Source organism: Hippocampus comes, unplaced genomic scaffold (assembly GCF_001891065.2).
Source record: "Hippocampus comes isolate QL1 unplaced genomic scaffold, H_comes_QL1_v1.1 scaffold68, whole genome shotgun sequence".
Classification (NCBI taxonomy): domain Eukaryota; kingdom Metazoa; phylum Chordata; class Actinopteri; order Syngnathiformes; family Syngnathidae; genus Hippocampus; species Hippocampus comes.
In genome coordinates this window covers 2,568,267-2,591,442 of record NW_017805625.1, presented here as the reverse complement: position 1 = coordinate 2,591,442, position 23,176 = coordinate 2,568,267, and the positions used below count along the sequence as shown (strand labels likewise).

Below are 23,176 nucleotides of genomic sequence, written 5' to 3'. Positions count from 1 at the left end.
GGGTGTGTGTGTGTGTGTGTGTGTGTGTGTGTGTGTGTGTGTGTGTGTGTGTGTGTGTGTGTGTGTGTGCGTGAGAGAGAGAGAAACTGGGGTTTTTTTTGTCTTGAGAAATGACACTACATGAAAATAAAACACTCTATCACCAACTGCTTGCAAATGCTCGGCAAAAGTTTGTATTTTTCAGTTTTTTGTTTGTTTTTTTTCTTCATCAGTTCAACCAGCCCGGCAGTCATCTTTCCAAAATCTGACAGTTCATTGATCCTCTGAGACATGAAAACATTGGAGACGTCAACAAATTCGATATTGTGGGTCTTGTGTGGGCCTCATCTCTCATATTGTGCCTGTGAACCATTTTTCTGTCTGTGTGCGTGTGTGTACGGGGGTAATAGCAAGTGCTCTCATCCACCTGATGTCTGTCAAATAAATAAAATGGGTCATTGCCCATCATGGCTTGATCTGCTGAGTCAGATCACAAATACTGACAGATTAAAAATGTAGGGATTATATATATCCAACTGTTGCGAACACAGTGAGCTTTATCACTAAACAAATATATGCATACGCACTGCTGGACTTGTGTTTGAAGCCGGATGGAAATACTGCATTTCTGTTTGGACTAAGTGTTTTTTTGGGGGTTTTTTTTTTGGTCGTCTCTTTGTTTTAACATGCGTCCAGTCCGTCAATGTGTAACAGACACAAACCATTTCATCTCATTCATGGCTGATGCCCTGCTGCATGCGAGTATTTTTGCCGCCGGGCCCAAGCTTGACTGGTATCAGAGGCCCTGTTGTTCCTGCCCCCCCCCCCTCGCCCTTGATCTGATGCTGATGTGGATAGGATGCCGTGTGACACATCGAGTCTGCAAGACACAGCGGACTCGGTGTGTAGATGGCAAGACGTGCTCTGTGTGTGTGTGTGTGTGTGTGTGTGTGTGTGTGTGTGTGTGTGTGTGTGTGTGTGTGTGTGTGTGTGTGCGCGCGCGCGCACGTGGTTACACTAATGTGAAGAGATGCAGGAAGATCTCCACGCAAGGGTCATGGAGGAGGAGGAGGAGGTCACACACAGAGTGACAGGACCAGAATAGACTATGAATTGGTTGTTGGCTCTGATGAGTGTGCATGTGGCGCGAGGGCACATGAAGCTCCCCTCCCCCATTGCCGATAATGTTAGACCTTCTACTGTATGTTACCAATGGCAACAAGCATGTGCCCATCTCCCCCCCTCCCTGTTCTGACTGGGCTGGTTAGCTGCATCATCGTTATTACAAGCTTCAGTTAATTCCTTATACAGTCCGTCCACACGCTGATAGTGACAGCGTGAACACTGAGTATGAATGGTTGTTTTTCTATTCGTGCCGTATGGTTGACAAGCGACACGTTCAGGGTCAGAGTTGAACCGATTCGTCAACTAGTTGATGAGTTTGAAGCTACAAGTCAAGGAAGTGCTAATCACGCAATCTTGGCATCTCGTCTTCTGATTGGTCAATTTGCAGAGGACTCCCGACTTGGCCGACTGCTGTCATCAGTGGACGATAATATTTTGTGAAAAATGAGACTGGTAGCACGGTCACTTGCAAAACATGCAAGCCTCTTCAAAGTGAAATAGAAACAGCAAGTAAAAAAAAAAAAAATAATAATTTTGGGAGTCTGATTATAGTTGTCCTGTCTTAAAATATGCGATGCTATGAAACACGTGACCGGCTAGCTCGTTGAAGAGTAAAACGTGCGGGCCTCCTACTAACCGCTAACAACTACATTTAGCATAATGGTGAGTTCTATTTTTAATCATTTATTTTTGTTTGTTGAGGAAAAAAAAGCAGTGTGCTGAAAAAAAATCACATTATTGTTGATGACCCAAATAATTGACAAAAAAAAAAAGATACCTGAAATAAGCAGTAAAGTAGTGAAATAGGTTTCATCTCCCCACACCCTGAACACAATCATCAGCATAGAAAATGGATCGATTGAGGCATGTATGTTTTCACACAAATAAATTAGGATACTTTGAAAAAAAAAAGATATATTTCAAAACATGCTTATTAACAAAAATATTTAAAAACTGCTTATCTTAAATCCTCTGTTTGTCATTTTCTTTCTCACCAGATCGTAATTTTCAATTTCGTTCTGCCAATCCCGAATTCTATTTTGGTCAATGCTGAATTGCTTCGAGGCTTTTGCTCTGAAAGCCACTCTACATTTATTCGGAAGTAACTGGGGCATCACATGTATTAAAGCAGAGGAGGGAGGGGAAAGGGTTTAAACTGACCATTATTACCTCTGTCGAAACTATTTTTGATATTGGTCCACCCCATTCTGGTTTAGCATCATTCATGATCATGCTGGAGAGTTATTTGTTCTCCTGATTTAAATTCCACGTCTCTCGTAGGGCGGCACGGTGGCTCGCACGTCCACCTCACGGTGCAGAGGTGCAGGGTTCGATTCCGTGTCCACCAAGCGTTGAAACGGTTACATCGCAGCTGGAACGCAAACCACATTGAAGGATGCCTGCATCCGCCTCGTCTTTCAAGCTATTGGCCGCCACCTCCAGCGCACGTCTCATTGCCAGTGCGGCATGCGTGATACTTGATTTAATGAGATTATGGACCCCCACACCGAATAGCTGTTTGACATTGGACGTGTCTGCTGCGAGCGAAAACGGAACACCACGCAGATGTGTTTGATTCCCTGCTTGAGTGAAGAGCCGCAAGTGAGGGTTGGTTTGATGGTAGACTGTGCATATCCTCAACAGTAGTCAAGTGTAAAAACGTGCACAGACTGACACACACACACACACACACACACAACGGACCTCCTGCGCAGACCACACACATGCTCGCCCCGCTGTGGTAGGAGCATGTTGTTCTGAAGCAAATTGGATAAACACATTTGTTTTCTCGCTGAGTGTGCCTGTGCATCGCCAAGCGATTAATTCAAAAGTCCGGGAACAGAAAGGAACTTTGTGAGTATTCTTCTCTGGAGCAGGTGTGCAAGCATTCCAGCTTTCTTCTTCTGGAATCGTTCCGAATTAGAGCGAGACATTGAATGGAACTTGAAATTGGAGCGGCGACGAGTGCGGTCGAGTGTGTTCTTTTTCCAGTTCCGCAGGTCAGCTCCGCAATCAGGGCGTCGCCCCGGTGTGATCGTGTCGCAGACGAGGCTGGCTTTGCCATTTCATGATGAGGTCATCGCCATCCTTGGAGGGTTTGGTGTTATGAGGGGCTCGTTCCAGCAGCCCGTGCGGGGTGTGACGCTGAACTATGGCTGGATCCAATCCAAATAAGCTCCAGCAGATGTTGCCATTGTGGAATTCACATAAACCGTAGCACATTTTGAATAATGTTGATATTTTTATTTTCTAGATTTTTTTTTTTTAGACCTTTTTGATGTTTGCGTGCGTTAGGCTACAATCGGAATGCTTTCTGACTTGTTGCATTCTGGGGTGCTCTTATCCATGAAATACTAGATGCTGACTCCGAATGAAAACCCCCGTTCCTGTTCCTGCTGCCTTTGTGTTTACTTTATGAGCGCCGAAATGAGGATCTTTAATTCCGCATGATGTCATTCATTGATTTTACAGCTGGGCCATGGCCACTTATCTTCATCATTGGGATTAACGCGCAAGTCTGCGCAACTGTAATGGATGGTGTCTGGTTGCAACCGGGTTGAAATACTGTCGATGCTACGAGGTTGGCTAAAACAGCAAACGGCGCCGTCATCGGGCAGCTTCACCATAAATTCTGTCAATTCAACACCATTTTTTTTTGTGTGTGTGTGTACATAGACAGCTCTTAACCAATTAATTGATCACTCAAACACATCTGGAATGTCACATTTTGAGGTTTGACCGCCTCAGAGCTCTACTTTGATCGTTTGACAAAAAAACAAAACACGCTTGTGCGTGTGTGTGCAAGTCTATCATTATTTCGCTGACTTTTGTTTATTCTTGTCTTAGGGCCGGCATTGACGATGTGGAGACAGACGTGGTGGAGATCGAGGCAAAGCTGGACAAGGTATGTCTTCTTTTTTTTTTCCCCCCTCCACTGTACCGGATTACTAAAACAAATATGTTTTTGTCTGACTGAATCCTAATGTTCCCCTGAAAAACTGCCATCAGTGCTTAGATGATGTGTGAGCTCTAATTGCTTTTCTTTGTATCAGCCAATTAAAACCAGATGTGCACTGCTCCGTCCAATTGGCTCGTGCATAGCCAAACAACACCGAGTGCAGCATAGAAACATTCGCAGTCGCCCGCTGTTACTCTGTTGCCATTTTCTGTCCGTGTCAGTGATTTAACAATACGCCAGAATAGAATGTTTATTAATATATAGATGTGTAGCCATCGTCATAAATAATTGTTGGATTGGTTAAAAGCAAACTTGACATGCAGAGGACATGCCCTCGTGCATTATTGTCTTGCTTGATTAATATAATATAGTGCTCGATGTAAAGTGAATGTACGCGGTTAATTGTCCCCTGGGTGTCTCCGAGCTGAGGTAATGCCTCTTTTAGATAAGCAAAGACATTTTTCTGAGTCCGAATGTATTAACTACATTACACCCTGAGTGTGCTCTCATGGTAATTTAGTATGATGCCATATTTGGCGCTACGATTTGTCAACAGAGGAACGTAACTTTATTCATCTCTTATTTGTGTTTAAATAATAACAAACTACAGCCTTCTGGCGCAAAATGCAGCCTTTTGTGGGGTTTATACACTCTCTTGATCTGTGGAGCAGCCAAAAGTCCGACCGCTGGTATGACTTTTTTTTTAAGACGAGTGGCAGTCAGAAAAGCGGAAGCTAGCGAGGCGAATCTCTGTTCTCACCCACCACCATGTTATTAATTTTTTTATTAACTTAAGCTCAACTTTAAGCACATTAGAGTTGACGACCAAACATCTTAATTCATTCGATCCCGAGTAAGAGGCGCACTAATGCTCGAGTTGGACTGCTAAATAGTGTCGCAGTTCTTGTGAGTCCCGACTTTGAATTTGGTCTTTGAGATAAAGTGTGCAGTTAACCTCAGGGTCATCAATGGTTCTGCAATTAAATTAGCAGGCTGGTGGGTCACACATTCCCATCCGCTCACTCACAAAAATGACCCTCCAAGTACCTTGGGACCTTCTGTTGAACTTTGAATGATGATCCGAGTCACCATTGGGGCCGGGGGTGGGGTGGGGTGCGGGGGTCCATTCCGGTCATTTGTTCTGGCAGCAGGGGGTCCTGGCACTGCTTTGACGGGATGTCCTCACACTGCCTGAGGGGGTATTCTGACAGCACAAAAATCTAAATGAGAAAAATATACAAATACACTGTCGATGAACAACACTTCACACCCTCATTCACACCTATGAACACGTTAGAGCACAGGTTTCAAAGTCAAGGCCCGGGGGCCAGTTCCGGCCCCCCACGTCATTTTGTGTGGCTCGCGGGAGCAAATCATGTGTGTCAACTATCATGATTCTTGCTGAAATCTGTACCGAAATGTCAAATTGTCGTGCGTAATAAATAACGTTGAGATTTTGCACCAGTTTCCGAGGGAAGCCATAACTCCGAAGTGGCCCGCGACAAAAAAAAAACGAGTTTGACACCCTGCTTTAGAGTCTTCATGAATGGAGAAATCCTGTAGAACTCTCACCACCGCGCTAACCACTTGGTCCACCGTCCTGCCTTTCTTTGCAACATGTACTTTGTATTTAAAGCACAGCAGTGATTCTCTTACAAACTTGTCCCGTGATCCTTTAAGTGTTATGGAAGTTCTCAATCGTGCTCCTCAAGAACGATCAGCCTCTAGTTTTTGTGCAATGTTCTGTTCGCGCGTGGGGGGGACCAAACCCTGTCACGAAACGCCAAATATGTGAGTAACTGCCCGCCCATTAAAGCTTTGCAAGTGCATATGGATGCCGCCATATGTCGCCAAAGCACTGCTGTTATTTGAGACAAGGCTTTGACCTGAGCACAGAATCAGCAAATAGATGAGTTTTAAAAAATTCTTGTATGACAGTGGATAGGTTCCAGAAAAATTCACAAATAGGAGAAATGGCGAACAATAAACAGCAAATACCCAGGGGTTCACTGTATGCATTTTTTTTTTTTCCGGTCAATTAACCCAACCTATTTGGTCTTATTTGAGCAGATGTAGCAATGTGACTCCCAAGTGGAGCCCCTGTGGTTCTTTCGGCCCATTTGTTGACAAGCTGACACATATATGTGCCTGTAATGGCCATGCTCAGACCTCGGGGGCTCAGTGCAGCACACGATGAGATCACTTGCCCCCCCGTCAGCCACCTCACTGACAGATATGTTGTGAAAGAGCAGGCCAGGAATCGCTGTTGTGTGGATTCAGACATAAGCAACGACCAGTGTACATTTAATTTTAATGCTTTATGTCTGATGCTCACTTGGCTTATGCATATACATGTAAGGGCTAATTAGGCATTCCGACTTACATGGTATCTTACCAGTAATTCCATGACTGGCCATTGCTTACTTCTCTGTGAGCAGCCACGAAACTACAGCACATTAGGCATTGCCTGATGCTGACGAGCTTTTGCATGAAATGAGATGATTAAAAGGTTTTATTGACTCCCTCTTCTGCATAGATGTCAAGTTCCCGGCAACGCACTCTTTCCAAGTGCTGAAGACGGTGCCATTCTGGCGCGTCATATTATCCACAAAGTGGGAATGCATCATTTTCACACAGCACTCTTGAGCTGTCTGCACCCCATAATTTACATGTTTACACCCTCAAAGACGGCTCACTTCTTTGCGACTTAGCATGTGATGGGAAAATTTTGCTGAGTTACTTTACTGCCTGAATTCCTAGTCTGGAATTACCTAATCGACAGCTTTTGTTGGGAGGGTTCCTTTTTTTTTTCCTTCTTTTTTTTTTGCCTCTCCAACCCCCTTCAAATAAAACCAACAAAAAAAACCCATGACATTATTTCTGGTATTTGTCAAAAGTCACATTACCGTGCTTAAATGAGTACATGTAATGCCTTCTGTTGCTTGAAGAAATAAATCATAGTCAACATGTAACTTCACTTAAGTTTTGCTTTTGTTCAGCCTCAACATTGTAATAATTAGGGAGTTAAAAAAAGTGAAAACAAACTGCTCCAAAAAAATAAAATAAAGGGAACACTTGGAGTTACGTTGTGCTGTTTAAGTGTTTCCTTTATTTTTCTTTTCGCAGTATATTATTAAAACCAAACAATCTAGATAAAGTAACTCATACTATCTGTTCAGTTTGCCGGATATGAATTCCACAATGAAGGGAAAAAAAACCCACTTTGGAGTGAAAAAAATGAGTTGGCAAAGAAACAACTTGAGTGACCCAGTACGCTTGTAAATATTTACGAGTGTTTCTTTGGCCAGTGTCCGTCCTTCAAATGACAAGCACAAGTGAGTGCCTTCAAAGAATGTCAGATGGAATGTGCAGGATGTTGAGTATGGGCTGTTTACACTTAAGACGATCATCCCTCACTATTGTGCAACGGGCTAAAAATGCCATTCGTGTGAAATGTGTGTGTAATGTAAATATATGCCGGTACCTAGAAGAAAAAGGATTCAGTTGTGCCATGTGACGATGCATTCTTGCACCACTGCGCAAACCAGTTAATGTCGGCATCCCTTGTATGTAATAGCGCCATCTTGAGTCAATTGCTTGAAAACAAATAACATACCCATGTGTGGATTGCAAACATAACATTCTGGACCAGGGGTGTCAAATTCATTTTTGTCACGGGCCACTTTTCAGTTACGTCTTCCCTGGGAGGGCCGTTATGACAGTGAAACCACAAAAACGTTTAATCGCATTGTCACATTCTTCCTTTTATAGGTCACAAAATTATTGCAAAATTTCAACGTCATTTATTACACATCACTATTTGACATGTGGGTACATTTTTTTAGCAAGAATAATGCCATTTGACATGCATGATCTTCTTTCGGGGGCCACATAAAATGATGTGGTGGGCCGGATCTGGCCCCCGGGCCTTGAGTTTGACACCTATGTTGAGACCAACCGTCTAGATTTGTGAGAAAAAAAATGAATAAATGAAATGCTGGCCAACAGTGACGCTATGTGATTTGGGTTGCGCCAGAGTCTTTTTCTGCACTGGCCTCAACACAGGTGTGGGTTTTCTTTGTAACTGTCAGTCTACCTAAGCTTTGTTTGATTTATGTAACCAGTGCGACTATTATTATCATCCCTGTGTTGCATTGTGTAAAGCGGGGAATTTTTTAAATAGAATGCATCCTTGGTGTTTTCTTTTGGATTTGCTCCCCTCAGCTGGTGAAGCTGTGCAGCGGGATGATCGAGGCCGGCAGGGCCTACGTCAGCGCCAACAAGCTCTTTGTCAACGGCATCAAAGACCTGTCTCAGCAGTGCAAGAAAGAAGAGATGGTATCGGTGAGTGAGCACACGTCGCTTCTGTTGCCATGTCGGACACACACAAACATACAAACTCCGAATGTAGGTCGGGGTCACCTTCTCATCTGTCTGACTCAAACAGGACATTCCGGCGGTTCCCCACATGAATCAAACAAGCAGAGCTCCATAAACAATATTGTCTAGACAAGGAGCCGTCCAGCTGTCGTAAGCGTGACACGCAACCGCATACGGACGAGAGATGTTCGTGCTTCCATGGCTGAAAAACGGCGCCTCCGTTTTAGGAAAACATTTGAAGGGTCGGGGGTGCTTCGATGACTTTAGCCTTATCGCTGCCGTGAGCCTTAAATCAGTTACTTGCTTCGTACACTGTACAGTAAAATGCGGGAATGTGCTTGTGTATGCAGGATTGCCTTGAAAAATGCGGCGAAAGCCTCCAGGAGATCGTCAACTACCATATGGTGAGAACTGAATTTCAATTTCAACATGCTTCAGCCATATACTAAGCTTAACTCTCAACATTCATATAATATTGCACCCAAAGTAGGAATGATAAACACGAAGCAGCGTTTTGTCTCCGATCCCCAAAAGGGCAACCAGTACAGAGGGACACATGTCCATGTCCTCTATACATGCCGAGACATCCACTTCTGCTTAAAACACTTTATGCACACACACACACAGACACACACACATACACACACACACAAAGTTGTAGTTGTGATCTTATTCAGTGACAGTGGATATGTGTGCGCATACATGTGTCTGATTCAAACCACATGTTTCACTCGTTGTGTAACATCACTAAAATGTAACTATTGCACACACATGCTTTAAAACACACGCACACAATCATATTCTGGACTTTTTGGTTTGACTCAGGGGTCAGGACGGAAGAAATATGTCTTTGTGGGGATTTGGGATACAGTAATGGCGTTACCTATTTCTTGCGTATGGGGCGGCATGACTCAGTGTTAGAGTGGTGGTTTCCCAAACCAGATATTGGTGGCTCGATCCCCGGCCATTGCCATCATGTCCCAAGTGTCCTTGGGCAAGATGCTAAACCCCCAGTTGCTCCTGATGCTGCGTCATCAGTAGGTGAATGTGGTAACAGCGTAAAGCCCATTTACCATTGAAAATGCAGTTACAAGAATTACTTGGATGACAGATTGTCATCATCCTCTGTCGTTGACCTTGATAAAATGCGGAATTCACATGCCCAACAAACGTTGCAGAGGATAGGATAGGAACCAGATATGCCGATTGATCTGAATTGTTGATAACAATGACAATGCCTTGTATGTGGCTCGGCATACGGCTACTTGCATTCACGAGCTTCACTTTTTTTTATGTTGTTTTAATCCTGCGGGAGGCTTTTATCTTCTGCTTTTTTCTTCTCATTTACTAATGCACTTCCGCATCTCGTGTGCTCTTTGTTACCCCTTGAATTAGTGACATTGTTCTGTCCTTGGGAGCTTCTGATTTTAGCGTACTGTTGCTAGCTAAACTCAAAAACCCAAACTTCAGTAACAGTGTAACAGTGACAAGAAAATGATTGTCTTACGTTTGTCCCACTGTATCTCTCTTCTCTTTGACTCAATTTCCTTCGCTCCCTAAGGGTCAATCCAGTTTGACCTCTCTAGGCTTTTCAAATCAACTCAATGTGCGCTGAACACAAGAGGATCCATCAGCTCAGTTAGATTTAATCGCTCAGATTTAATCGCTCTTTCTGTTTACTGTAACATTGGATTTAATTCGGTTGGTGGTGTCAAAAGTACACTGATCGTCGTTTTCAAGACCCTCGAATCACGCTACGGCACGCCCTCTTAGTTAACATGTAACAGCTGGACTTGATATGTTTTGTAGATATCTGATGAATAGTCAAACTTTAGTTGAAGCGTGAAACGGGTTTAATGGTTGTTTGTCAAATCTATCTTGAAAGCATATTTATCAATATTTTGTGGTAACATATTATTAACCCACGAGGGTGATCTCTACTGTTTGGAATTAACCTCACTGTGTTTTAATTTTTTATTTTTTTTACTGCAAAGATGAGTGACTTTAAGTACGATCCAGATGGCCGACTTTGTGGTTGATCCTTTTTGCCCTTTTTTTGTAGAAGTTGAGGAACTGACTGAATTTTCGTAGTTATTTCCCCCCCGCCAACCCCCTCAAAAAAACTTTATGAATTCTACTTATTTGTCTATTTGAACAGATGGTATTTGCTTGTCAGCAGCTGTTGCGTATCCTTGGACCGCTGCCCGTCGTCCGCAGAAATAAGCAGGGAGGGTCTCTGAACGTGACACGAGTGTTTTGAGTCAACGCGAATTCACATGACGATATGTGGGGGTCACGCCCAGCAGGACACCATAATCCAAAACAGGTTTGGGTGGAACTTTTGGATTAGTGGCCCGATGTAGCTGCTTTAGATTTCTGAGTGGGCTGGCAACCTCACCACTGTGGAAAGTACCAAGCATTCCCATCACGGCACTAATCGTCCTTTCGCTTGAATTTATATTGCCAGACAATAGAATAACAACCTATTTGCTGACCTCCGTGAGAAAAACAGGAAGAGACATTTGAAGTTAACACAAGCGATCCAGGACAACACGTAAAATGGGGTCTTATTTGGTAAACAGAGGTTGTTTTGTCAAGCGCTTCCAACCGCCCCAACACATAAAGCTTAGCTTGTTGACTGCGTTGTCCATTGCAACAGTCACCCAGTAATGGTGTTTTCCCACCATTTGCAACATTTCTCTCTGCAGTTATCATGGTTAGTGTTTTGATTTTTCATGAGGACTAAACTGTAATCAGCATTTCTAATGATATTGTGCTGATCTTGTCCATGGATGTGATGTGGAATTCCACTAAATCTAACAGGGAGGAGTATTAGTATTATATTAAGACTTAAATTCACCAGCCGCAATACTAAGTACACTTGCGCAATGTAATGGAATCCAATACAAGTGCAACTTTTAAGATAATAACGCCTTGGTGTGATTGGCACTGTCATGGGAGTACAGTACTGTATTACTTCAACGATATGCTTGTTCTTGTAGATGTGAACAACTGCACTGCTTTATCCTGAGAGGCTCGCCATCTAATATTTTGCTCCTTCATTCATCTTAAACATAAGGGAAACACCTTAGTGTGATGCAAACATCTGTCTGTTACTCGTCTGGACCGCTTGCGCACACACACACACACACACACACACACACACACACACACACACACACACACACACACACACACACACACGCACACGTCTGACACGTGTTTGAAATCTCCCGTTGTCTATCGATGTGCCTTCATCTTCTTCACGTTTCCTCCCACGAAACATGCATCGTCACTTCCAAGGGCTATAAGTTTAGATCGCCATCTTGTGGTAGACCGATAAACTACAGCTTGTACTGTAACCACCTCATGACGTTGTTGAGTGTTGGCTGCAGATACCAAGACAGTATAAATATATTGCAGTGTTTCCCAACCGGGAAAAAAACCCCAAACATGATTTACACGATAAAAATCTCAATGCATAAAAAAAAAAAAGAGAGAAAAAAATGTATGAATACTAAAATAATGACTGTCTTGTCTCAAGTTACTCACAAATAAATGTGCGGTTTGGGCCAGTTTATTTGAACACAAATCTACTGCTCTTTTTTTTGTAACTGGCAACAGGTGGATAATTTTACTGTATTTAGTCATTATGATAGTACTTGGAGAAGTAATTATTATTGAGGTGGAATCATGTCATTGGCTTGTGTAGATGATCGTTTCCTTCTCTGTCTTGTCTTTCCACAGATTTTGTTCGACCAGGCTCAGAGGTCAATCAAGCAGCAGCTTCATGCTTTCATTAAAGAGTAAGTCTTCTATAGATTGGATTTTTGTCTTTCGGACCTTCCTTCTTGACCTAAATGATGCATATAGTACATTTCCATGTGTTTTAAGTTTAACAAGGAGGATAAACGATACGAAAAATGCATGGGTGACACCTTATGAAAGTGAAACTCTAAGCCCCCAACGACTCAAGTGTGCCATGTTTCCCCAAAAGTGACGTGCGCAAGTTCAAGGATACCAAGAAGCAGTTTGATCGCGTGCGAGAGGACATGGAGCTGGCTCAGGTGAAGAACGCCCAGGCCCCCAGGAACAAGGTCCACGAGGCGGAGGAGGCCACGCAAGCTCTCGTCCTCAGCCGCAAAGCCTTTAGGCACCTTGCCCTGGACTACGTCCTGCAGGTGGGCCACATGCACGCTGGCATACCAAAAGTGTCCACAAGGGAGCGCTAATGCTCCACAGCTGCTCAACCTCAATTCATGAATCTCTGTCACCGTTTTAATTGTGGCAAAAAAAAAGAAACTGTTAAATTAAATGAGCTGCATTAATTAAAGTGCTGTGTTCTTTTCTTGACAGATTAATGTGCTTCAGGCCAGAAAGAAGTTTGAAATCCTGGATGCGGTGAGAAACTCACATTTATCTCCCTCAGTTTCAAATGAGCATACCGGTACAACTCCTCCAATGTACATGTTTCCGGAAATGACAACAGAATGCTTCTCAACCCGCAGATGCTGTCTTTCATGCGTGCGCAGTACACTCTTTTCCAACAAGGTTTCAACATTCTGGATGAGATTGACCCCTACATGAAAAAGTTGGCTGCCCAGGTGAGCAAAACCAAATGCGCACACCATCCACATGCCAAATAAACAGAACTCCTTTGCTTTAGCCAGCCTGCCTCTATGACTGGTTTTAATCTGCTCCCTCCAGATGTCAGAGCATCTGCTAGTTCTTTCAAGTTTCACCATTAATGTGGCTCCCATTTCCATGGACCACGGTCTGATTTGCTCCGCTTCTACTCTTGCTTTGTGCAGCTGGATCAGCTCGTCATCGACTCAGCAGTGGAGAAGAGGGAGTTGGAGCATAAGCATGCCCTCATCCAGCAAAGGGTGAGAGAAGAACACGTTTTCAACTTCCTGCTGCCTCATATCCAATTGTTGTTAATGTTATCATTTCAATGTGATTTGCTGATTTTTCTGTTAAATATGGTCACAAGATGTGTGTTTAAATACAGTTCAAGTATGATTACATTTATTAAGTATTTAGGGCTTAAAGCATAAGATTAAGTGACGTCAGACATTATTCGGTCTGGATCTCTTTCCTCATCGTTTCCCCGCGTGCTGCATTTCCATCCCATTTGTTCTTTTTCAACTCATTGGTCAACTCGAAACATAAAAGCGGATCACACGGTGGTGGTTTGATGTATTTTATGGGCGAGGCTGCCGAATAAAAGCCCTTCTTTGCTTTGCGATGCCTCACAAAGATAATCCATCTGTTGGACCAGGAGATGCCAACCACTGTTGTGTTTTTCTGCCTGACTTAGCGCATCCCTCTGATCAAATTAGCTGCCAAGTGAAGGCAACCTCTTGCCAGATTTGGTGAACATGGCTGCTTCTGGCCTTCGTCTGAGCTCAAACAACAACGCTGCTCAACACAAAAGCAGGAGACATTCTCCCATTACATTGTGAACATTTTACATGATCCACGTGGAAAACCTGCCACTTTGTTCTTCGGTATGCCATAGGCAAACTTTATGGCAGTTGCAGGAGTGTTTTAAAATGATAATTTCGGTGTGTAAAAAAATCTAAATGTAATCTAATGCAATGTGTGTGTTTCTCTCCCTTTGCCTTCAACCGGTCCCATTCTTCTTCAGACTCTGATGCAGGTGAGTTTGTTTTGCCCACACACTAAACACATCCGACTCGGACCATGCGGGGGGGCCCCGTGTTTGTGTATCGGGATATGAATCACTTCAGACGTTTCAGACAGATGGATAAGACATTTTAGTGCTTACATTTGTGCAACCGTTTCATGAGTGTCTGAGGGAATTTGAGATAAGTCAATGTGATGATTGTGTACTTTTGTGTCACAACATTTCCAATGAAACGGTCTTTAGGATGATGATTGTTTGGCAACAGGATTTAACCGAACATGTGTGCATGTCTGCGTGTGCTTGGCCTGTCGACCTCTTTTGGTTGTTGAGTGTGTGTCTGTGTGTGTTTCTCTCTTGCGCACTCTCACACCACCACAGACATAAACACACCATCTGCAACAAACCCATTCATTCAGGTTTATGGTCATCACACGGTGGCTCCCTCCATAAACTTGCTCTGAATAGATCATTCACTCAATCTGTTCCGCATTGATTAACAACTACCAACACACACACACACACACACACACACACACACACACACACACTTAATTATGTCTTTGTGATGACAATTTTTATTGACACACTGCATTTCCTATAACTCTAACAATGACGGCAAAGTGACTGATAGGAACCATATTATATTAAGAAAGTGTTTCCCAACTTTTGTTGAGCCCAGACACCCATTTTATGTTTGAAAAATAGAATCGCACCAAGCCAAAACGGAACAAAATGTACAGTATGAATACTGAAAGGATGATCGTCTCATATTTAATTGAACACAAAGCTGCACAAAGCCATGACTTAACCTGTTGTTTAATTGACAGCCGGTGGATTGTGCCTTCTGCCGTCTAATGGAAGCGCATTTAATTGTTCTGCCTGTCGTTACATGTCATATTTAATTGAACACAAAGCTGCACAAAGCCATGACTTAACCTGTTGTTTAATTGACAGCCGGTGGATTGTGCCTTCTGCCGTCTAATGGAAGCGCATTTAATTGTTCTGCCTGTCGTTACATGTTGCTGGCATAGATAGCCAAACATTGATTTTTTTTTAATTATAATAAATATGTTTGGGGCAAATTAAGTTGAACTTGGATCATTTCCTTCAGCGCCCCGAATGATCTCTCACAGCACATCGCTGTGTTTCTCATCGCTGTATTCAGAGGTACTGGAATTATCAAAGCTTTCATTTACAAAGACATATTTAGGCTCCATTTCGTGCACTGCGTGCAGCGCAACTTTGCACCACAAAGAAGTTAGCACAGGCCGGCGGATCGAACAGAGGACGGGCACTGTAGTCATGTTTACAGCTGACTTCACTCACTATCAATCAAAGGGGGATCGTCTCATTCCTTTTAAATTTGGTGCACTCCCAGTCTGGCATGGCATCATGGCACTATTCTCGATGCGTAATCGCCATGATCCTGACGCGAGTAAGAGCATCGTCACTGCTCTTGCTTTGATGTGGGAACTAAAAACATAAGTGTGTATTAATTGAACACAGAATGAGCTGGTAATAACGGCTGGCAACTTAAATATGTTGGTGGGGCTCAGTATCTGTCTGCCCCACCCCCAATCGACCAATTTCACAGAAATCACTTTAGAACAGCGGTTGAACCTGCGCCGAGGCTTAGACTAGCATGGCTTTCCGCCACCAAATTGTCACTCCGCCAGGCACCCCTCCAAGTTTGCTGCAGTGGAACGCCCATCTTGGCATGGACCAGTCCGCCAAATCGGCAGACATCCGCAGCGAGCCTTCCACTGGCACCAAAATCTGATTCTGCCAGCTGTAGATGCGCTGGCTCTGAAAACCGAGCCCATTGTGTCAGGGGAGCATTTTCCTTTTACGCTGTTCTTCTAAAAATGTGGCAGTTCTTGTTACAGACGCTATTTCTCGTCGCATATTGAAAAGTGTTTAAATCCCCTCATTGTTGGTTGTTGTTGGTTTACAGGCTTAGTTATTGTTATGCATGATTGTTGATTTTCTTAATATTATTGTTTTTTTTTCCAAGTGATCAATCGGATTGTCCGCCGAAAGAGCCGCTTCGAGCTGAGCTGTCAGAGTGAACGATAATGCAAAGCCTAATCCCGATAAACCTCACAGATTGGGATTATGTCAGAGGCCGGAATGGGACTGTTATTCTGAGTAGTAGCGCATCTGGCCTGACTCTGATTTGGGTCCGTAGTTTTGGGCTGAGTAAATACTGGGCCACCGACGAGAGGACAGGAGGTCACTGGAGATTGGAGAGATGTGACTGTGCACCAGTCTAGCCGTAACCCACTTCTTCTCCTAGCCAAACGCAACAGATGGTATTAGCACATATGCGTGTGAGGGTGAGTGGAAGGGCAAGTGAATTATAGTCAACGGTCCAGTGGCATTTTTATACGAGGAAATGTGGAGCTGCACTAACTGCTTAAGTCAGCTACATATCAGAGTACCGTACCCTTTCCTTGTCTGATGTTTTTTTTTTTTTCTTTTCCACTGGCGCTCGTACAAACCGCACAGATAAGATCATTGCAACAGAAATAACGTTTTTTTTTTTTAAGTCTAGAAGATGCAGCAAGCCGGAGCGATAGAATCTGGTTTTTCCATGCAGCCATTTGTTTTGCGGAAGAGGTAATGAGGCTCAATCCCAAGTGCCTCATAGGTCAGTGAAGAAGTTGCCATGTGCCAGACGCGCCCACTCGGCTGTTTCAAAGATGCGCTGGGCTGACTATGTTGTGTGCCAAGACATAATTAAGCAATGAGAAATGGTTTCAAAAATAATTACACGTGACTTTTTTTTTTTTAATTCATAAATTTGCATTTGAGCCACTACCCCTGTTTTCAATACACCAGCGTTCATTATTTTCAGTCGTCGTGTCCAGATGATACACAGGTGTCAAACTCCAGGCCCAGGGGCCAGATCTGGCCCCCCCAAATTTTTTTATGTGGCAAATTGCTTTCAGGTTGAATATTATTGAGGTCTTATCGCAAACCAACCTCCACTGAATTGAACAGTGTGCAAACAAACAATTTTTCTTCAAGGCTTAGTCATTTTGGTGTGTGCTCGCTGACGCCTTGAAACATTTATCTGGTTTCACGGTGATAAAGGCTCTCAACCACAATGTGGCCTGCGACAAAAATTCCTTTCACATCCTCAAACACTCATACGGGAGAAACATCTGCCAAAAGAAATGGAAGAAAAGCAGCAGAGAATGTCCGCCATGAGCCATTACGAGACGTTGGCCTCCGTAAAGCGAAACTTGCAGGAAGCTACGAGACAGCCGACTTTGTGAAGACTCGATTCAAGCTATTGTTTAACATCTGCCAAAAGAAATGGAAGAAAAGCAGCAGAAAATGTCCGCCATGAGCCATTATGAGATGTTGGCCCCCATAAAGCGAAACCTGCAGGAAGCCACAAGACAGCCGACTTTGTGAATACTCGATTCAAGCTATTATTTTGTGATGTGGCGTATAAAAGAAGTGAGCTGAAGTACAATGTCAGTTGAAAACGGGGTGGCAGGTGAGGGAATGCTGACAAAAAGAAAATAGCCTTCATATTATCCCCCCCCCCCTTTTTTTTTTTTTTTTTTTGCTGCTTGTTCCTCCCATTTGTTATGAACTCCTCCCTGCTGTCCTTTCACTGGCATCTTTTGTGCAGCGGTGACTTCATTGTGGCTCCTAGGGGATTGTTGCCTAACTTTGCCGTACCTCCATTTTTCCGGCTTTTTAACTTTGTTGCCAGTGCGAGGCAGTTTGCAAAAAAAAAAAGTGTTTGGATTAAAATGACGGAAAGTAATTTTAGGCATATGAAAGGCTAAAAATCCACTCAGAGGCCGCAGTGTTAGGCACACTGAATGATCCAATACAAATATATGCGATCACTTGTAGTTTAAATTAAGTCACCACAAAGCAGTTTTTCACCATTGCAAATAGCGACAATAATAACTTGCTAGCCTTGTAGCATAATTGCCTTGAATTAATTTTGAAAGAGTCCAGTTGCCTCAATTCAACCTTTCTGGATTTCGATGATTTAGAATTCAGACAGAAAAAAAAAATACCTTATTTAGCAAGCATGTTGTTTTGTTTAGTTTTTTTTGTATTGATATTGTGAGAATAACTGAAAAATAACATGCAGTTTTGCCATTAGGCTGATTAGGCCCGGGGTGTCCAAATCCGCTGTCATGCACGTTTCCAATATTTCCCGCCTTCGACACCGGATTCAAATGATCAGCTCATCAGCAAACTTCGCAGAAGTTCGATAACAATCCTTGAGCCACTTGTGTGCTGCGTTCTTCAAGTCGCGGCTGATTTAAGGTGGGAAGCGGGGGCTCCACGCCGGTGCAGGGGGAGCCATAATGTCAGCCTGATTAGGCAGGAACAGTTGTCACATCCACAGATGGAAAGCCAATGGAAAGCCGACTCCTCCATAAAAGTGAGGATGTCGCCGCAGGCTTGACAAAGGGAGGTGCGGCCGAGCGATGAAACGTTTGATCCGGCAGCCGTGACGGGGTCACGGGGGCACCAGGACCTCACAGCTGTATGGAAATGAGCACCCGTGTCACTTGCACAAGGCGGGGCAGCGTGCGGACCAGCACGTGGTAGTGGAGATGCAGCATGAGTGGGCTGCTATTAGTCTCGATAGATGAGCTTTGCACTTGTTAACGACGTGCGAGATATGGCGGAGATGCCCTTCTCTCCTCCACATTCATTTATTCATTCATTTTCTTTCATTTAACTTGTTTTGAACATGCTGTTGGATGTCAGTGTGGTAAAGATGAAGATACTCGGACGGTTGAGCTATCCACTGGTGAGGAAAGTGATTTCCTTTAGCTTGGTGTAGTGGGAGTGGGAGAATTACAAAACTCGTTCGGTTGACACTTGCTTCACCTACACTTGTGGTAAATATTGGTACATCTGTGTTGACTTGTTTTCTTCTGCCTATGTCCTAGCTGTCCATTGCATTGGGTTATTCAAATCTTGTAACTTTATCTGTATTTATTTAAAAAAAAAAACAACTTCTGAATCTGCAATTGCACAAGACAAAATGTGATGCCGCATTTACTCCATTTTGTTTCGTCAAGTAGTTTCACAAAATAAAATTGAATTGATTGAAACGTGCATTGAAAAATAGATGGATAGTAAAAGAATAACATTTAAAAAAAGTCACACGATTTGTTTGTAGTTAAAAAAAGTTTAGTAAAAGAAACAATCGAAACTGAATTAAACTGTTGCCTGATAAAAGGTTTAAATTCTACAATCAAGGAATTACCTCACTAATTTCTAAACTGCCATTTCTCAAGTGTAAACGAATGGAGGATTAGCATTCAAGGTAGTGGCTGAAGGTAGTCGACTGCATGCTGTCCACTTTTTAGCATTTTTAGCTGAGTCATACAAGTCTCAAAATAGGCTAATCATTGTATAGTAAGGCTTAAATCGGTAAGGCTGTGTGACATGGTCTTGAACATGCAGAGGGAGAGAACTGCATGTGTGATGGAAGGGAGTCTCTTCACATTAAGAGGATTTTAAAATTTTATTGTTACTATAGGCACATTGTACTGAGAATAAAATTTTTGCGACGCCACTGTTTATGGTACAATAAATCCCCTCAACAAAAGGAAAACCTGACCTTGGAGCTGCCTTATCTTTGTCATCGTTCTCATTTTCCGTCTTTTTGTCATCCACCTCGTTGAGCAAGTGGCTCCCAGATTTAATCCTCTTTCTGCAGAATTGCAGCTTTGTGTCGACGGAAGCTGAAAGGGTGACGAGATAAATAAATAGGCGCAGAGTCGGTGTCGCAATGTGGAAAGGTAACCTGAGAAACAGATGGCCTCGCATTCAGCTCTGCTCAATGGGAATGCCGCCTAAACGGATTGCTCACTCCTCATTTGAGTCACCCATCTCTCACAATGGAGACGCTGTCGAAAATAGGCGCAAAAGTCGCAACGTCCTCTCTTAATATACCATTAGCGTGTAATTGTTGTCTAAACACAGACTCCACGTGTGAGCTTATCTCTTCTCGAAATCGTCATTGAATTGTGCTCAGCGTCCAATGGATGACTACGTTTTGTTTTTCTCTTCCTCATTTACAAATGAGTCAGGAACGTGATTCCAATATTTCAGCAGTGATTTTTAAGGAACGTGTCTCCACAGGACTTTTCCTACGATGACCCCAAGTTGGAGTTCAATGTGGATGCCCCCAATGGTGTGGTGATGGAGGGCTACCTCTTCAAGAGAGCCAGCAATGCTTTTAAGACCTGGAACAGGTAAAGTGGAACACTGTAAGGCAGTCCATCTCAAATAGCGGGGCGTGATGTGATGCCCCCTCATTACTAGAATAAAATGTAATTGCACAGTCACTCCTGCAGGTGGCAGTGGTGCTCTCATTGTCAGAGTGTTCGCTCCTCTGCAGAGGTACACCTACAACAATGTTATAGACAAATGACAGATGTTATGTGGATTAACGTGAGATTTGTGTCATCATGCGTTTTCCATATCGACCATGCAATAAAGCTCAACATTTTCCTCAATTCTAGATTTGGGAAACGCAATGCCAAAGGAGACATTTGTGTCTGCCTCACACAATCTGAACTGAAAATACTGATATTGGATGTTCAGTAACTTCAATACTGAAGCAGTCAACTGTCTGATAATGCCCCGTTCTGTATTTCAAATTTTGTAACTCTTTATTTTTATCTGTAGATTTTACAGTCATTATTGAGATCGTCTGTGATTTTTCCCTCACTATAAGTTCTAAAGATTGCCTAACTTCATGCCCCCTCTCCCTGCAAGGCGATGGTTTTCCATCCAGAACAGCCAGCTGGTCTACCAAAAGAAACTGAAGGTACAATTGGATTTTGTGAATGATCTCGTTCAATAGCGTGAGGTTTTGTGATGAAGTTTTGGTCCTAATCTGTCACCAAAATAGTGATTGTGACGCTCCTCTTCTCAGGACTCTTTGACTGTGGTCGTGGAGGACCTGAGGCTGTGCTCCGTCAAACCCTGTGAAGATAACGAGAGGAGATTCTGTTTCGAGGTGGTTTCACCCACCAAGTAAGTATAATTATGTACAACGTGGCCCAATAAGGACAGAAAATGTACTTTAAAATGATTCAGAACTTATCATTTACTTCTATATATTTCCCTTCTTCATTGGCTTACTCGTATTAGTTGTATCGCAAGTCGCTGTCAACAGTAATTTAGCGTTGTCTGCGGTTGCTGACTCATCTCGCGTTGCCTCAAAAATTTCATGTCATGTCTAAGTCTCTCACTTGCGCAACAAAGGACTCTTTGTGATTCAAACCAATGACTAAATCATCAGCGATGCCCCTAATGACCGAATCTTAAAAGTCAGTTTGTTGAAGAAACGGCACTATCCAATTCAGTGATGTAGCATGTGAAAAGTTGCTTTCCATCACCTTTGTAGGAGCTGCATGCTACAGGCTGAATCCGAGAAGCTGAGGCAGGCGTGGATCCAAGCGGTCCAGGCAAGCATCGCCTCAGCTTACAAAGACATCGCTGACAACTACTACATTGAGGTATGACTCGGGGAAACACCTTGTCATTAACTACCGACGACGCTCATTATATCGATGCGTCGTGTTTGAACTGTGATTCCTTGTCTCCATAGCGTCTGGATCGCACGGCCTCGCCCTCCACGAGCAGCATCGATTCAGCCAGCGAGCCCAGAGACAGGGGCGAAAGGGCCGAGAAGGGAGTCCGGGGAGGGGGCGAGGGACTTCTCCAGAGGGTGCAGAACCTGCCGGGGAATGAATTGTGTTGCGACTGTGGCCAGAGCGCTCCTTGCTGGGCCTCCATCAACCTCGGCGTGCTGCTGTGCATCGAGTGCTCGGGGATCCACAGGTTCACCTTCCTACAACAAGACTTATGATTGTCATTATTATTATCATCATAATAAAAAAATTTTATTTTGCTAGAAGGGGTACACCCTGGACTGGTTGCCAGCCCATTCACATATACGTAGACCATGAACCCATGAACTGTCACATAATAGAATAATATGTTCTAAAACTTGAAATCCTTTTTTTGTGTGCGTGTGTGTCAGCATGACGCTTCCAGTACTCAAAGCACGCTCTACAAAGACATGATGAGTTGATGAGTTTAGTGTGGAAGAGCTTCCACAGACACACTCCAAATTTTTGGTTTCGAAAGTCTTACTAGAAGAATGGAAGTTATTCTTGCACCGATGGGCTTAACAGACTCTTTCGTTTCTTTCATTTTCACGACTAGGAACGTGTAGTTTTTTTACTTATAAATGACAAAAAAAATACTCATTAACTTTTTTTTTCCAGGAGTCTCGGCGTCCATTGCTCTAAAGTGCGATCACTGACCCTTGACTCATGGGAGCCGGAATTACTCAAGGTCAGCCGTTCTTCTGTTTCTAATGTTCGTCCCACTCAAGGTTACAAAATTCCAGCAGTTTTCAAAGTTGGAAACTTTCAATGTGAATTTAAAACACAACAGGGATTCCTATTATTGAAGGTTCTTACAATTTTTTTAGGAGCATTCTGTAACTCATATCTCTCCCGCTCTTGTGTTCAGCTGATGTGTGAATTAGGCAACACTGTGATCAATCAAATTTATGAGGGAGCCTGCGAGGAGCTCGGGGTGAAAAAGCCCAGACCGTCCAGCACAAGGTCGCCATTTGAGCCTTGCACAAGCCATGCTCTCATTCACTCCCTATCTGTCACAATGAACGTTTTTTTTTTTAAATGTGCTTTGTTACTCCAGACAGGAGAAAGAAGCCTGGATTAAGTCCAAGTATGTGGAGAAGCGCTTCCTAAAGAAGATGAGTGGGAGCGAGGCGTTGGTGGAAGGTGAAAGGAAGTCGCGACCGTGGACCGTGAAGAAGTGCCAGCGACACAACAGCTCAGTTCGGGCGCCAAACAAAGCCCGCAGGAAATACCATCGCTACGAACCTGGCAGCGCCTCGCCTGCGAATCTCTCGGCAGGTCAGTGGGGCAACAAGCCTCGTGGCTGTTTTGTGATGATGAGCGGCTCCAGAACCAACCTCTCTCGATTACTCTTGTGAACTTTTGGCAGCGGCTGCCGCCAAGGTTCGCCGGGATTCCCTTTTC

At 43.5% G+C, this 23,176-nt stretch overlaps 1 protein-coding gene across 1 annotated transcript in view; it reads left to right on the top strand.

Annotated features, from left to right (window-relative positions):
* LOC109522527 (arf-GAP with coiled-coil, ANK repeat and PH domain-containing protein 3) overlaps positions 1–23,176 on the top strand; it is a 51,560-nt gene that overhangs the window by 20,536 nt on the left and 7,848 nt on the right. Inside the window, exons 2-19 of the mRNA XM_019881177.1 lie at positions 3,952–4,009; positions 8,288–8,407; positions 8,794–8,847; positions 12,191–12,249; positions 12,441–12,624; positions 12,800–12,844; positions 12,952–13,047; positions 13,255–13,329; positions 14,094–14,105; positions 20,232–20,344; positions 20,871–20,922; positions 21,031–21,131; positions 21,505–21,616; positions 21,709–21,941; positions 22,391–22,460; positions 22,641–22,735; positions 22,830–23,050; positions 23,142–23,176. Of these exons, the coding sequence (XP_019736736.1) occupies positions 3,952–4,009; positions 8,288–8,407; positions 8,794–8,847; positions 12,191–12,249; positions 12,441–12,624; positions 12,800–12,844; positions 12,952–13,047; positions 13,255–13,329; positions 14,094–14,105; positions 20,232–20,344; positions 20,871–20,922; positions 21,031–21,131; positions 21,505–21,616; positions 21,709–21,941; positions 22,391–22,460; positions 22,641–22,735; positions 22,830–23,050; positions 23,142–23,176 (1,735 nt within the window). The remainder of the gene's footprint in view (positions 1–3,951; positions 4,010–8,287; positions 8,408–8,793; positions 8,848–12,190; positions 12,250–12,440; positions 12,625–12,799; positions 12,845–12,951; positions 13,048–13,254; positions 13,330–14,093; positions 14,106–20,231; positions 20,345–20,870; positions 20,923–21,030; positions 21,132–21,504; positions 21,617–21,708; positions 21,942–22,390; positions 22,461–22,640; positions 22,736–22,829; positions 23,051–23,141) is intronic.